The following is a 17591-nucleotide window of genomic DNA, read 5'->3' as shown; positions in this document are numbered from 1 at the left end:
TGAACGTTTTTCAACATCAATGTCATCTCAGATGATTATTTTTTTTTATAGAAACGCATGGGGTTAATATCAATTTTGCGACCTATATGGAGATGATGTTGGCCTAGGGATCACCCTAAATCGGATTTAGAACGGAAGTTAAATGGTTTTTGGTTCTACTAATTTTTAAACCTTTCTTCTCCAGAGATTGCTTTCTCTGCTTCAGTTTTTGATCTAAGTAGTTGCTTTCAATATTTCCTACTAACTCTATATCATCAACACACATTGAAGCACCAGAGAATGTTACCCTGTAGTTGTGATGTTATCTGATCCAAAACTAATGAGAATTCCTAAGAAGAAGAACGAATCTTTGGAAAGAAACTGCCAACGAATCAATACTTATTTAGGAGGAACCAGAAACACAGATAGCAGAAGATTGATAAAAAATTTGTGAAAAGAAAAAAATAAACGCATAATACAGAGCATAAAACCTGAAGACTGGGAAGAGTATTTCAAAAAACTTTTGCTAGAGAATATAGTCGAATTTCAATAACACACGCAGCAAAACCAATATAGAATTGCAATAGTAGGCACGTTAATAAGATTAATGTCCGACTGGTATATTATTTGACAAATAATGACGTGATTTAGAAGTCTGTTAAATATGATATAATGTCCTAGGCCGTTATTTTGAAAAATAACGCCCTTGGGCATTACATTTAAATAACTAGTTAAATACTGTCAAGTTAACAAATAAAAACCTAAGTAAAACTATAGTTACCCCAATTACGTTACGACTATTGCTGGTAAATGTACTTATTTAAAAACTAATTAATTCAAAATTCATTCAAATTTTTTGCATATAAAGAAAAATTTAGTCGGACATTAAACGTTGAAGGTACCACGGGTATTATCGATGATAACGTTTTCGGTCAACGTATGTATCTCGGGCCATAGGCCCTCGGTATATACACCATTGAGCTCAAGCGTTATTATCCCTTGGTACCTTAATAACTATAATAGCAGAATAAGACGACAATAAGACAAATAATTGAACGTATTAAATGAGCGCTGAAAGACGTATGTGGCGCCCTCTAGGTAATGCATCATTTTTGGTGTCGAATTTAGATTTTCCGTCCCAAAAAAACACCGCCTATCAAATTTCGTGTTGTTATCCCATGCCTGTCAAGAAATATTCAAGAATAAATAAAATAAAAGTTTAACTTTGACACCCTGTATTTCGGTTATTATCAACTTTTGTACTAAGGTAAGTTAGCTTAAATCGACCTATTTTAAGCTCAGAACTCTAAGGTTAAGCTATTGTCCATTCTTTACCAAACACCCTGTATAGTGAGGGGTAATCGATATAGAACATTACAACTAGTCAATAAAGGCAAAATATGTGGAGAGCCGTAGAGGTGTAGGAAGAAAACAAGTTTCTTGCTTAAAAAACATTCGTGAATGGACTCAGATTCTTAGATATCAAATGCAGGACGATTATTCCATATTGCAGAAGATGATATGGCACGTGAAGAAGAAGAACAGAAGAAATAAAAAATGTATGTAAACAGCTGAATCGGAACAAAGAACCTAGACCAGGGGATATACCTGGAGAATTGTTTAAGTTCGGAACGAACAAATTATACGAACATCTTCGGCAACTATTTCACGAATGCATAAACACAAGCTAAATCCCTATAGAATGGGAAACATCATATCTCAGTACCTACTATACATAAAAAAAGTAATAAAAAAAATTGTGAAAATTGCCGAGAAATAGCTGTATCATGATCCATGAGTAGAATATATGGGAAGGTTTTGAAGAATCGAATCGAGTAAGAATATTTAGATTCTGAAGCAGAAGAACAAGCAGGATTTCGTACGGGTCGATCGACTATTGACCAAATTTTCTTCTTAATGCAGAAAATGGAAAAATATGGCACGGAATCAAGAAATTCATATGTTATTCGTCGAATTACGAAAAGCCTACGATAACGTTCCACTGAAAAAGCTGAGGAAATCAATGAAAAGCGCGAATATTATTATAGAATTATTAAAAGCCATCAAACTACTATACAATCAACCCATAATAAAGGAGGCCAATCCTGGCAACATTCTGATCTACACATGTGCTATTCAGCTCCATTGAAAGTTTCAATATTTTGCAAACCAAATTTAATAAATCAAACTTAGAAATAGTGTTAGTGAGAAGTGATACATCACCTGCTAAAAAAGTAAGGATACAAAAAGCTTTTTCCTTAATGTTATTTTTAATTCAATTTATCAAAATAATAGTAAATAAAAGCGTGTGTATCTGATTACCGATAATTAGCAGAACCACCTGTATAAAAGCAGGTCCGGCTTTAAAAATTTGTGAATGGAAAATTTTTCGAATCCACAATATTATAAATAATGATGACTTAAACCAACAACGATAACACCAACAAACCCTATAGCTATTCAGCTGCTCTCACTCAACAACAACCTACTGCTTTCCCTTTGAAAGAACAAGCTATTGGTTTTAATTCCTTAAATGGTATTAAAATAGAAGAATACCTCTTAGCCATTGGAAATAATGTCAATCCAAAGAACATCTTATTCTGTTCAAGAATATCCGGCAACCGAATCTGCATGTATTTATCAAGCAAAGCTATCGTAGATGAATTCATGAAACAACATCGAGGAATAATCACAGTAAATAAAGAAGAAGTTCAAACTCGTCCGTTCATAATACCCAGTCAACCTCTACTACTATCAAATGTCTGCCCGTCTATCCCACACAAATTCCTTGAACATGAATTAAAACAACTTGGCTATATACTAACTTCATCTATTAGTTTCTTACGAATAGGTTCCTCTAATCCTGCATACAAACATATCCTAAGTTTTCGTTGTCAAGTGTATATATCTTCACCCTGCACCATCGTTCCTGATTCAATAGTTGTGACACTTGTGACATAAAAGTCAAGAATGCACTTCTTGTAATCTAAAGGGTCATTTCGTTAATAACTGCCTAAATCCTCCCAATACGACCTTAGATCAGAATAACCCATCAACTTCTGAAACACCTACTACAGTGACTATTTTATCAAACCTAAATCCCCCAATATGACCTTCCATGAGAATAGCCCATCAACTTCTGAAACACCTACTGCAATGCCTATTTTATCAAAAGAAACGACAAAATTAACTGAAAAGCTTAACAAAAATGACTCGAATAAAGAGAAAGACGAGAAAACACCCCAAAAACCAATGGAAACCGATATTACAAGTGCTAAACGAAACTTTTCAAATACGAACACACCCCCCGCTGAAGTATTCGCACAGCCTTTTACCGCTTTGAACACAAATTCCACCAAGAGACGAAAAACTTTTAATGAATTAGAACAATTACTAGAGCCAGCAAAAATTGTATTTAAAGAACAAACACTAAAATTAGGCTTCGAACAGATGGTAGACTTTTTCGAAAACGCATATGAGAATAAAGACCTTGTCAGTCTAGTGAAAACATACACTGAAGATATTGACGACTTCTTGAAAACATTGTCAAAAATGCATCCGCGTTATACCGATCGAGGCATACAAAGCAGGAGTACTAGAATACGAAAAAGAATGATGAAACAACTCGACTTGAGTCCAACTGCCATAAAACAAATTCTAGAACACTCTGATAGCTCTATAGAGTCGACACAAGAATAAAAATATATAACAATAATAAAAATGGATTGCATACTACAGTGGAATATAAACGGGTTTATACTCACTTTGAAATATTTTAACACTTCAGAAATCCTACCATCCATTATACAGTGAGCACGTAAAGGTTGGAATAAATTCATTTTCTCGAGAATGGACAATTTTGGAAAAAAATCCCGAAATAGGTCGATTTTTATTTGTAAATTACGACTTTTTGACATATATATCATACTAGGGACGTCACCCATTTAGGCGTGATGACGTCATCGATTATTTTTTTAAATGAGAATAGGGGTCGTGTTATAGCTCATTTGAAAGGTAATTGAATTCCCTATTCAGTAATATAAACATTAACATAATTATTTATACAGGGTGTCCAAAAAAATTTTTTTTGAATTAAATTTATTGACATAAAAAGAAGAATCTGTGTAATTTATTTAATTCAAAATACATTTTACTGCTATCAGAAAACAGGAAAAAAATGTTTATTTGACAAATAAAAAATACTGTTTTTTGCAAATTCAATATTAAAGCAGCCAGCTGCCTCTTGACAATTTGAGCATTTAATTTAAGCGAAAAGCAATAATTTTTTTCAAATAAACATTTTTTCCGTTCTCTGAGAGCAGTAAAATGTATTTTGAATTAAATAAATTACACATATTCTTCTTTTTATGTCAATAAATTTAATTAAAAAAAATTTTTGTCGACACCCTGTATAAATAATTATGTTAATATTTATACTACTGAATAGAGAATTGAATTACCTTTCAAATGAGCTATCACGCGACACCTATTCACATTTAAAAAAATCATCGATTACCTCTTCACGCCCAAATGGGTGACGTCACTAGTATGATATATATGCCAAAAAGTCGTAATTTAAAAATTAAAATTGACCTGTTTCGGGATTTTTTTCCAAAACCGTCCAGTCTCGAGAAAATGAATTTATTCCAACCTTTACGTGCTCACTGTATGTATACAGGAGACGAATTTTAAAGGACAGCACAATTACCATATGAAAAATTATAAATATTAGTAAGTATATAATGCAAATATTATTTATTATATTGCTTTATATATTACTATAAAGATGCAAATATAGCTAGTGGAGGAGTCGCTATGTATATAAACCAAAATTACGAATCAAAAATTTTAGAAATAAAGAGTGATCTAGAAATAGTAGCAGCGACAGTTCTATTTCCTCAAAAAATATGTATTTGCAATATATATGTTATATGTGAAAATAGTCACCTTGAACCACTCAAGGGTTACCGACTCTTAAGTTTTGCAATATCAGTTCCTATTTCATCATCCTTTCAGCAAGCATTCCCATAGAGATAGCTGACCATGCATGGACATCAACCTCTGACCAAAGCTGACCTTACGTGGAAAAGTTATAAATTTAGGACTTTAACTTTATTTTTCACTCGTCATTTAAGTTTCTTGCTAATAACATATTTGTATTATAATTTTATATTTGCTTCATTTTATCATAGAACAAAGTGTAAGTTCAATTTGTAAAATAAATCTTTTTTAAAAAGTCAATCAAGAAGTTAGTGATTTAACATTTGGCGCAGTCAGTAGGATCCGGTCAACGTTGTTAGAACAAGGAAACTCACTAGCAACGGCGGATCCCTATCCCTCAAAGGAAAAATAACCTAAAGCCGTCCTCATTCAACTGGATACTATGGAAGGAACACCTTTTGAAGCCCCTGGTAGCAGATCCCGTTAGAAAACAAGACGTCCTCGATGTTTCTGTTAATGTAAGTTATTGAATCATCTCGTTTTAATATTTTAATATTTGCAAGCATACCGTACATACATCATACTATTTTCAATTTATAATCTTAACTATACAGGAAGTCAAGACAAGTTGATTATCTAATAAGGAAATATTTTTTTATTGCATACTTTTTATTATATTATCATTTACAATTATTTACGCATTTGGTATTAAATTTTTCACCGATATTTTACTATATTTTACCTCATTTTACTTTATTTTATCTTATTTTACCACATTTTACTTGATTTTACCATATTTTATTTGATTTTACTCTATTTTACCTTATATTATTTCATTTTACCATATTTTAGTTTTCGTATTTTGTATATTTTGTTTTATACTTCCACTGACTTATTATTATCAAAATGCCTGACACACGTTCACAAACCCAAGCTAAAATTGAACCCTACAAACTTTCAGAAATATTTTCCATAATACCTGAATTCGAAGGAGACCCAATCTCTCTCCCACATTCTTAGACGCAAGTGATTGCTCGATTATAATGGCTTCGGGAGACTAACGTATCTTATTAACGATTCACATTAAAAATAAACTTAGAGGTAAAGCAACTCAATTAATAAACTTCAGAAAACCAAATTCTTATACAGACATCAAAAATGTACTAAACCTTCATTTCGGAGATAGTAGAGATCTCACTTCTTTAATTCATGACCTACAAAGACTTCGACAGTTATCAAATGAAGCACCCTTAACCTTTTTCAACAGACTACAAGTTCCAAATGCAAAAATTCACGCCTCTATCCAAAAATCACACCTAACAGAAGACAAAAAGAAAGCCCAATTCACTTTAAATGACTCTATGGCTTTGAATACTCTTTTAACTGGACTAGAACCCCGCTTAGGACAAATAATTAGGGCTAGTAGCCCTCCTGATCTTATTGCAGCCAGTAACCGTATCAGACGTGAACTTCAGTTGTCGTATTTCGAAACACAAAAATCAAATAAAGATAACCAAAATAATCCAAAACCTTCCCAACCGATGAGAAGAACCTCATCTAATTTTTCTAAATGCATAATTTGTGGTCGAATTGGCCATTTAAGTAGCGAATGTCGCTCATCACGCTTTCCTTCTTACCAAGATCAACATAATGGTAGACCACAAAACTACCAAAATAATCAAAACCTACTCTTCAAATCAATATAGCAATAGACCACAAAACTATCAAGGTAATCCAAACCAATACTCTTCCAATCAACAAAATTTAAACCCAGAGAGATCGACTTTCCCTTCTCAAAATCAACCGCAAAATCGCCCTTCTGTTATTCAGAGGAATACAAATTTCCAAAATATTCAGCAAAGAGCCCATGTCTCTAATAAATACCCTGACGATCTCGTAGACTCTTATGGAGATTATTATACAGAAAATAATCTCCAAATAATCTCAGGTGTAATATTTCGTACGATGGAAAAAAATAAATCAGGTAAAATAGAATAGAATTCGTCTCTCTTTTTTAGACCATCATTAATTTTGTTGATTCGTAACTTGAATTATTAGCTCTGTTATTTTTGTATACACTTAATTATACCCAACACATATAATTGAAGAGAAGCAGCAAAAATGAGCATAGCTTCAAAAGAAAAAGGAAAGCAATAATACATTATATGAATCAGATATATTTCACAATATTTAAGATTTAACTTACTGGTCACTCCAGTCGCCTGTCCACTCACCCGTGCCCCATGGATTCCTAAGCCTAAGCAACTTATAGACTTTTTCAGCTTTTGAGGTAACCTCCACTACATTGTTTATACTGTAAGCATGACTTGAATAAAGTCCATCTTTTCTTTCTCCTTCAACTTCACCAGAATCCTTAAAAAAACTGTTAGTTTTTAAAATTACTTTATAAAAATCTAAAAAATAAAGCGTGAAAATTGAGTAAAACTTCTAATATAATTATATCATAATTTATAAAATTATGAAAATATTCAAAAGGATTACAAAATTTTTCAAATTCTATCGGACCATCATGAGTGATACTTGATGGCATGCACTTACAAAACAGTATAAAAATTACATCTAAAATATAAAATTAAACGACATAAGGTCGATAATTATAAATTTTTAACTAAAATGGAACATACTGACCCCTTACTCGAAAATGGCGACCACCTCTGGATCAAGCCAAAGCCACCAAGTAACCTTTGACATCCGCTTGTGCCAATAGTTATTGGTGGGGATAGGCGACCGGAATACTACAGTGAACTCTCCCTTGAACGGACAGTAGTTGTTCCGCATAAAGTGTCCGTTTAAAGGAGCAAAAAAAATATGTTAACTTAAAATTTTTAAAAATAAGTGAATGAACATAGGTTGTAGTTATATACATATAAAAAGAAAAATTAGTTTAACATTACATAACCCAAGTTGTGGATGGAACGTTGCATTGTCTAGGAACAAAAGAACTTTGATTTTTTCTCTGCATTCTTTTATGAAATGTATTTAGCCAGTCTATCATGATTTCTTTTATCATTTGTCATCCTCTACTTCTTATTGCTGTACCATTCGATAGGTAATTGTTCTGCGTGTGAACCCTTGAATTAACGAGGACTTTCACTTTTCCCGGTTACCAGTGGCCTTTCTTTGTCCCCCATCATATTGGTGCAAAATAGAATTGTGACCCTATCTTTAGAAGCCTTACCTCCAGTGCATCTTTCTCCTTTCAGAGTATTAGTTTTCTTGGGTAATGCTCTAAATTTTTAAAAAATAATCCCGTCTCATCTGCATTAAAAGTGTTCGCGGAGCGTATACTTTTATTAAAGTGAGCAGTTTTTCCTTCTATGTTAGAAACCACTAATAAATCTACAGTAGCTGGTTCGCCACAGATTTGAAGGAAATATTGTGTCGCTTACAGAATTTCTCGCAAATCTTGTCTTTCCCTTGCAAATCCTAATGCATTTTCTTGAATAATTTACCAGAAACAGGAATATTTTTGGACCGCACTTTACAAAATCAATCGAAAACAATAATTAGGTAAGTATTTCTAGGTCTGATTGAGGTTTTACAATTCAAATTTTTTCTGTTAACTGTCTAACACTTAACTTATGCGTCTCCCCATAATGAACCGCATCGACTTTTGCTTTCAAATTTAAAACTTCCTCTTAGCGGACCCCATATTCACGTTGCAAAAACACTGATAATACAACTCCGTCTATTAAATAGGCTTAATCAGATATTTCGGTTAAAATTCTTAAATCATTGTTCCAGTCAAAACAATAATTTAACAAGTTCCTGGTGACACAAACATTAAATTTTTATTACTTAGTGTTGATAACGTGAAAAATTTCAAATATCTTGTCGTCGACATCTGTAATGATTTGAAATAATAAATCTATTATACACGTCCATTTATATTGTAAAATATTTGAAAAAAATGTAAACTTTTTTCATTTACTGTTCGCATGTACACCTCATTTACTGTCCGCGTCCGTTGTTGAGAATGTCCGTCTAAGGGAGTTAAAAGGTACAAGTTTATATATCGCCGAATGATTCTTGTTTTAAAAATCGTCCGTCTAGAGGAGGTGTCCGGTGTATAAACTGCAGGAAAACCTCGGCAACGAAATTGTTAGATCAGGATATACGACATCATCAAAGAAATGAGAGATACTGAAGAGATGATAATTTCTAACATGTGTTACCCAGATACAGATCTGAACTATTTCTCCAAGTCAACATTTGCCCACGAAAGGGCTCCGTACTCCAACCAGAGTACGGTTTATAGGTATCTGGTACATAGACGAGTCTACAATTGCAGAAGGGTTAGGGTACAGGAGTATTCGGTAGTGGTGGAAGTTTAAATCTGTTCCTCTAGGAGAATAAACCTTTGTATTTCAGGCAGAGATTTTTTGCAATATTGTAACTATGCTTTCTACCATACTCTTGTATTGACAAATCAACAAAGATTGAGATATTGTTAAAACAAGACGAGCGAAATTAAAAATCCGGATTAAAATACAGAGATTATTACTTTTAAAAACTTATTCATAGTGTAGGAAACAAAGGTTGAACCTTGCAAAATGGACACAAGTCCGGTTTTATTTTTTTTTTCTGGTATATCAAGGAGTGCTTATTATAAGACTAACTTTTTCTGAAAAAATTTCGCCCCGGAGCTCCCTTTTCACCCCTTTAAAGGGGGTAATCTGTGGTTTTTGCGGAACGTAGCCCTTCCTGTACCTTTTACAAAAAATTTCTTTTATAGAAATATGAAGAGGACTATATTTTCTACGATTTATTTCCCGACAGCATCTGTCTATCGTCCACCGTTTAGCGGGGATGGCGCCCCAAAGTTGACAAGTTTTTAAAAAAGATGTTTTTAAAAATTATATATTTTTCCCTAACTGTAACGAAAATTAAGAAGAAATCCTACGGCAATTATTCACAAATAATTGATTGATTTTTTGGTATAGGTTTCACTTAAGGATAATTGCCCTTTTTTTAATTACAGGGTTTTACATTTTAAAAACCCCCTTTTTATGCCATCTGAACCGTTTATGCCAGAGTAAAAATACTTTCAGCGATTACCCATGTATTGGTGCTATTTACAAATTTGTATAATGCACCCCCATTTTTCCCAGGAACCACCCCAAAAAAAAAAGAATTAATAAATAAAGTGATTTTCTTGAAATCCTTCACACACAATGCCCTTTATTAATATGCTTCATACATTATTTTATGCACGTTTTTATTACCCATGCATGGACACCAAAAGCGATTTCCTAGTGCAACCCCTGTAGCCAAAAAAAAATAAATAAAATGGGTTGTTGAATTTTTTTTTTTGTTTTTTTGCTTTTTGCTGCTTATGGGCATATGCTTCATCAATAGTGCTTTTCAAAAATATATATGGTTATTGCAACATCCCTGCGGAAACCACTCCTATCCTTGAAAATATACTGCAGAAACTACCACTATCCCTTGGCGAGCATGTTTTTACGATTTTCTCATTACCTATGCATTTTTTTTAAACAAAACTTATACAAGGTTAAAGACCACTATTTACTCTAAAAATTAGATCCTATTCATTTTTTTCGTATAAGCAACCGTTACGGCACAGTGGCGCCGTAAACCTCATATATGCTTTGGCGGGCTCCAGTTTTTGTTTTTTTTTTCGTCATCTGTTTGTTTTATTGATAAAGTACTTATGTAAAATAAAACAACACAGTGTAACCTACAAATTATGACTTATGACATTTTACAATCTTTGCGCCCCAATGCAACAGTGGTGGCCCAAAATCAATTTTTGCATATTTTCGAAACCTACGCGCATTTTATTGCATTAATGCTACCTTAATAGCACAATATTTACCCTTACCTTAGGTGGTCGCTAAGCAGTGGCGGATCCAGGGAGGTGTGATGGGGGTGATCACCTCCCCCCCCCCCCTCTCAAATCAAGTGATATTATATTCAAAGATTATAAAAATATTCTTTTATTTTTATGGAAATACTTATATCATATTATTATTTTTATAAGAATGGCCTACTTTTTATGCTTTACCGACAGTGGAAGACCCAGCATCGTTAAGAGGGGGTGCCAATTGGCTAAATTTCTATAAAAATAAAAGGATATTTTTATAATCTTTGAATATAATATCACTTGGTTTGAGAGGGGGAGAGGTGATCACCCCCATCACCCCTACATCATCCTACACCATCATCCGCCACTGCTTAGCGATCACCTAAGGGTAAATATTGTGCTATTAAGGTAGCATTAATGCAATAAAATGCGTTTAGGTGGCGAAAATATGCAAAAATTGATTTTGGGCCACCACTGTGGCATTTGGGCGCAAAGATTACACTGTGTTGTTTTATTTTACATAAGAACCTACTTTATCAATAAAACGAACAGATGACGAAAAAAAAACAAAAACTGGAGCCCGCCAAAGCATATATAAGGTTTACGGCCCACTGTGCCGTAACGGTTGCTTATACGAAAAAAATGAATAGGACCTAATTTTTAGAGTAAATAGTGGTCTTTATTCTTGTATAAGTTCTGTTTAAAAAGAATGCATAGGTAATGAGAAAATCGCAAAAACATGCTCGCCAAGGGATAGGGGTAGTTTCTGCAGTATATTTTCAAGGATAGGGGTAGTTTCCGCAGGGATGTTGCAATAACCATATATATTTTTGAAAAGCACTATTGATGAAGCATAGGCCCATAAGGATCAAAAAGCAAAAAAAAAATTTCAACCCCCCATTTTATTTATTTATTTATTTTTGGCTACAGGGGTTGCACTAGGAAATTGCTTTTGGTGTCCATGCATGGGTAATAATAACGTGCACAAAATGATATATGAAGCATATTAATAAAGGGCATTGTGTGTGAAGGATTCCAAGAAAATCACTTTATTTATTAATTCTTCTTTTTTTTTGAGGTGGTTCCGGGGAAAAAATGGGAGTGCATTATACAAATTTGTAAATAGCACCAGTACATGGGTAATCGCTGAAAGTCTTTTTACTCTAGCATAAACGGTTCAGATGGTATAAAAAGGGGTTTTTTAAAATGTAACACCCTGTAATTAAAAAAGGGCAATTATGCTTAAGTGAAACCTATACCAAAAAATCAATCAATTATTTGTGAATAATTGCCGTATGATTTCTTCTTAATTTCCGTTACAGTTAGGGAAAAATATATATTTTTTAAAAACATCTTTTTTAAAAACTTGTCAACTTTGGGGCGCCATCCCCGCTAAACGGTGGATGATAGACAGATGCTGTCGGGAAATAAATCGTAGAAAATATAGTCCTCTTCATATTTCTATTAAAGAAATTTTTTATAAAATGTACAGGAAGGGCTACGTTCTGCAATAACCAAAAATTACCCCCTTTAAAGGGGTGAAAAGGGGGGTTCCGGGGCGAAATTTTTTCAGAAAAAGTTAGTCTTATAATAAGCACCCCTTAATAAATCAAAAAAAAAATTAAACCGGACTTGTGTCCATTTTGCAAAGTTCAACCTTTGTTTCCTACACTATCAACGATTCAGCGATTTGAATACTTATTATAACTTAAAATGCAATATAAATTTATTTTGAAAATTTAATCTATTTACCAGGATACCACAGCCCATGTACGATTTTCTCATAAATGAAATTAGCATCATTTTGAAAAGGTCCTCATGTTTTGAAATGTTTGCTAAATCAAGGTATCTTTCATTTAGTCCACCGGTGAAATCTTCCAGAGCTTCAGAAATAAAGCCCCCCTCAATATTTTTATAAGATCCATACAGTCTAAAAATGATATATTATACTAAAATTAAAACTATATTAATTATATTAATTATAACTATATTAGTAAAATTAATTGAAACTATATTAAAACTATAAAATAAAAAGTAAATACATTATTGTAATGTTTGTTCAACAGTAAATGGTTTGAGTTCAATTAGTGCGGTCGTAAATATTATTAAATTTATCTGACCTGGCCCATTGTTAAGACCCACCCGGAGCGATAAGCCACCGAGGTAGACAGAGTTGGTCTTTTGCAATTAACACTGACTAGACGGTACTCCCATAATAACGCCTAAAATAAATTTTACCTGAAACCGGGCCTTTTATACTATTATCGGTTAATCCGGGCTGTTTATAGTGGTAACTAATTGAACTTAACCATTTACTGTTTAACATACCATACAAAATAATTCAGTTAATAATTCGTAAAAAAAACCTTACTTTGCATATGCTTTTTCCAATAAAGGTGTCCAAAATACGTTGCTAAATTTGGTCTTAGTAAAGATAAGTTTACCATCTATAGTAGGTAATTTGTCGTCAATAACCACGTCTATCCATCTACCATATTGCCAAAACCTAAAAATAAAAAAAAATTAAAGAAAGACAGTTTGAGTTTTATCTACGGTACAGAAACCACCACTATTCGCTTATATACATTTCATCCTCTTGAACTCCTCAGAGCAACTTATGCTGTGCTCTCTCAAGGAGAAAACTCACGAAACGTGGAGCGAAGACGGGATTCAACCCAACGTGAAATAGATTAAACGCAACGTGAAATAGAGAAATTTCTGTTAAGATTTTGTGATATACGATCCTTGAACAAATACAAATCCCTTATTTACGGTTATTTATGGTGAGCGTGGAGTGGCTTGCCTTGTTCCATCGGTTGGCGGTACAATGACACATTTCAAAGACCCTTCAACTGGGCAACCGAGGGTACCATCAGTGTCGCCGTAATTGTGTGGTCTAACCTCGTTGTGTTTTAATTTTTATCATTGTGTGAATTAACCAAATTACTAATATTTTAACGGCCCCACTGGCGCGGTGTGATAAATATTCTTGAGGATAGGATGTCCAACCATGGGTCCGACCCATCTTATCACAAAGTAAATATTTACTAATTTTACAGTAATGTGGGGATTGTTCAGACTGTGTCTGAAAATATCGTAGACAGAACACGTCACAAACAAAGAGGCTCTGAGAAAGATGAATAAAGAAATGGAAATCCTAAATACCATCAAAACAAGAAAATTGGAATATCTCGGACATATTACACGTGAAGAGAGATACAGTTTGCTCCAATTGATTATGCAGGGAAAGATTCAAGGAAAGAGAAGCATAGGGAGACGCAGAATATCGTGGCTGCACAACCTGAGAGAGTGGTACGGATGTACATAAATGAACTTTTTAGAGCAGCCGTCTCTAAAATACGAATAGCTATGATGATTGCCGACCTCCGCCGCGGAGATGGCACTTAAAGAAGAAGAAGGGCTTGTACTGTGCTCTCTGTCGTTTTCACTATTACTATTATATTATATTATTATCTCTCTTTGCCGACGTTGAAATTCGTAAACACTTGAAACTCCCTTTAACACGTGCTTCAACCTTGTCATGGGTCCGGCGCAGAGAGCACACCGCAAGTCACATTTCCAAGCTGCAAGATAACGATTTGGAGGAACAAACTTTAAATAGCTTATTTAATTTATCTGTTGTTGTTTTTAAATTATAAAATACTGATATGATAAAAGCTTTTAAACAAGCTTTCCAGCGGTTTTGGCCTCTGCTTACGTTAAACTCTTGAGATAGCATGAGCATGACCATATTTAAAAGCATGAAGTAAACTTCGATCTGGACCCAGGAATTATGAGAGGTAAATGTTACTGATTACGGGTTACGGGTTACGGGTTACGGGTTAGTTAATTACAGATAGATGTTACAGGTTTAACTCGGTGGTGTGTCGTAATGTTTTCAAGCACGTGGCATGATAAATGAATTTAGTACAAGAATAGAATTGTCTGTTGTGGCTATATACTTAGACATAATGGGCCTGGATGTCGCATACCAAAAAATAGTTTATTAATAGCATGCTGAAAATTTGTTAATAGCTTAACGGTGTCGAGTCGGACAAACTTTGATGTACAGGAACACTGGAACAGGGGAAGTTTTAATTGTGAAACAGGTTACAGGTTTCGAATATTAGACTACGAAAACGTTCCATGTATTTTGTCGGACATAACTTCCAATGGATTTTTATTGATTTCCCTTTTATTAAACACTCATGCAAAAATGAGACTGCTATTTACGACCAACATAATTCCTGTCATTTAACATGTTCTACGTGTCGGACTTATTAAAGTGCTCAACATATTTGTCGGACAAACATTTTTTCATAAAGTGTGGAAACGGTCTATTATCTCATGACTTAATATTTTCAAAGTTAAATCTCTGACTGGTCGATTTTTAGTTTTAAATTTTGATTTTTTGACGTATATCCCATAGTAGTCCCGTCATCGATTTGGGCGTGATGACGTCATCGATGATTTTTTTAAATGGGAATAGGGGTCGTCTGGTAGCTCATTTGAATGGTGATTTAATTCTCTATTCAGTAATATATACACTAACATCATTGCTTATACAGGGTGGCCAAAAGATAATTTTTTAATTAAATTAATTGACGCAAAAAGAAGAATGTATGTAATTTATTTAACTCAAAACACATTTTACTGGTGCCATAGAATATAAAAAAATGTTTATTTCATAAATAAACATTGCTTTTCGCTTAAATTAAATGTCAAACATCCACCCACCTGCTTCTTAGCAGTTTGAACATTTAATTTAAGCGAAAAGCAATGTTTATTTGTGAAATAAACATTTTTTTCTCTTTTCTGATAGCAGTAAAATGTATTTTGAGTTAAATAAATTACATACATTCTTCTTTTTGCTCCAATTAATTTAATTCAAAAATTTTCAAAAATTTTTTGGTCACCCTGTATAAATATTGATGTTAGTGTTGATATTACTAAATGGAGAATTAAATAACCTTTGAAATAAGCCACCACACGACCCCAATTCCCATTAAAAAAAATCGTTTATGACGTCATCACGTCCAAATCGATGACGACACTATTATGATATATACGTCAAAAAACTAAAATTTAAAAATAAAAATCGACCTATCAGAGTTTTAAATCTGAAAATAATTTAGTCATGAGATAATAGACGGTTTCCATACTATATGAATGCACTGTATAAAGTTTGTATTGAATAAACTTAAAAACAACCTGCTAGTTTTAACAATCATAATCTTGTCAGCATGATACCTTCCAAAATTAAAATCACATTCCACAATTAAAACTTCCCCTGTTCCAGTGTTCCCATACATCAAAGTTTGTCCGACTAGACACCGTTAAGCTATTAACACATTTTCAGCTTACTATTAATAAACATTTTTTGGTACGCGGGATCCAGGCCCATAAAACATGTGAAAAAGCTACTAAACAAAGCATTTTAGTAAAAAGAACATGTCTGTGATTCCGAGATATTTTTATAAAAAATTTGTATTATAATATAATGGCTTGTATTAAATATAAAACCATTTAAACATTATTCAGCATTGCTTTCTTCTATACTTAAATATTGTTGTTTGTTTGGGTTTATATGACTGCGGACACTAAATCCATTCGCCAATATACTTAAATAAAAAGCAAACCAAAATCTACTCTATATTTGGATTTATATTGGAGTAAATTTAATTATTCAGAAATCCTTTGCACCAAACAAAAATGTAGGAATTTGCTAGGCACTTACAAGTCGGCGGAGGAACTTTCGACACCAAGTTGTGTTTGTACCTGGGGTAATCGAAGGGTCAAAGTTTATTATAGGAAATTGCGACACCGCGCCTAAAGCAGGTAGGTACCCATGTAATTAGTTGGGTTTTCCCAATATTTATTGTCACTTGTTTACTTGTGACTTAATTTACACGAAAGTTATACAGTTTTAAGTTACTTCTTGTTTGACTTTGACTTGTGCACGTATACGGATATTTTAAAAATGAGTTTAATGAAAAGTTCCCGTGGTCGAGATTTATTAGTGATGGAGCAGCATTCGCTCTAGAAACAGAAAGGGTTAAAAAGTATTGAGATATTTTGGCACTGCACCCAAAGAATAAATAAATGCTTATTTATAAATTATAAATTAAAATAAGATAGCAAATAAATGATTGTTTACCTTTTAGTCCATTGAAATGTTACATTTAGGGTTGCATTTCTTAGAGGAGTCAATTTTATTTTTCTAATGTGTAGGGCGGTTCAGTATAAGCTTAAGTTCAAGTTTTTGGGGTCGCCACCCTTGTCCCTTGGCCGCCATATTGGAAAAAGGGGTGCAAAGGGCTTTTGCGCTGTATCTCCTAAACTAGCAATCCTACAGAAAATGTGATGGTGCATAAAATGTAGCAAATTAAATTTTCTACAGTTTTATGTCTATTACTTTTTATCGTCAAGTGACCAACAAAAAAGTTATAAACAAAAATATGAGAAAATTTTGTAAGAAGTTTCTTTTTGGAGGTTATAATTTTTTTCCGTTCATTCCACAATAAAATACCATCATAGCGATTTTGTAGAGAATTTTTCAATGAACAATTTTCACTATAAAGTTGTTAATTTTATTTATTATCTAGGTTTTACAGCGCTCCAATCTTGACCAGATTCTCGAATTCTCAAAGGAATACAATAAAAAAATACTTTATATTAGTCGAGCGGCAGCAATCGTTATGCAGACCACGAAAATCAAATTTAAGGTGAATGACCAATTTTGGTCTATTTTTATGTTTTCGAGGTCGCTGAATATGAAGTTTATTTTTATCTAGATTAGGTGGATCATGTTCAAAAATCAAAT

The 17591-nt window shown here is 33.2% G+C and overlaps 1 protein-coding gene across 1 annotated transcript in view; it reads right to left on the bottom strand.

The window, feature by feature from the left end:
* Nucleotides 1–17591, bottom strand: part of LOC114330441 (calpain-A) — a 134812-nt gene that overhangs the window by 84403 nt on the left and 32818 nt on the right. Inside the window, exons 4-6 of the mRNA XM_028279778.2 lie at nt 13140–13274; nt 12521–12698; nt 7127–7293 (exon numbers count right to left, since the gene is read on the bottom strand). Coding sequence (XP_028135579.2) covers nt 7127–7293; nt 12521–12698; nt 13140–13274 — 480 coding nt within the window. The remainder of the gene's footprint in view (nt 1–7126; nt 7294–12520; nt 12699–13139; nt 13275–17591) is intronic.

Source organism: Diabrotica virgifera, chromosome 6 (assembly GCF_917563875.1).
Source record: "Diabrotica virgifera virgifera chromosome 6, PGI_DIABVI_V3a".
Taxonomy (NCBI): Eukaryota; Metazoa; Arthropoda; class Insecta; order Coleoptera; family Chrysomelidae; genus Diabrotica; species Diabrotica virgifera.
Note: the sequence above shows the minus strand (reverse complement) of the source record. Positions and strands in the feature narration are given on the sequence as shown.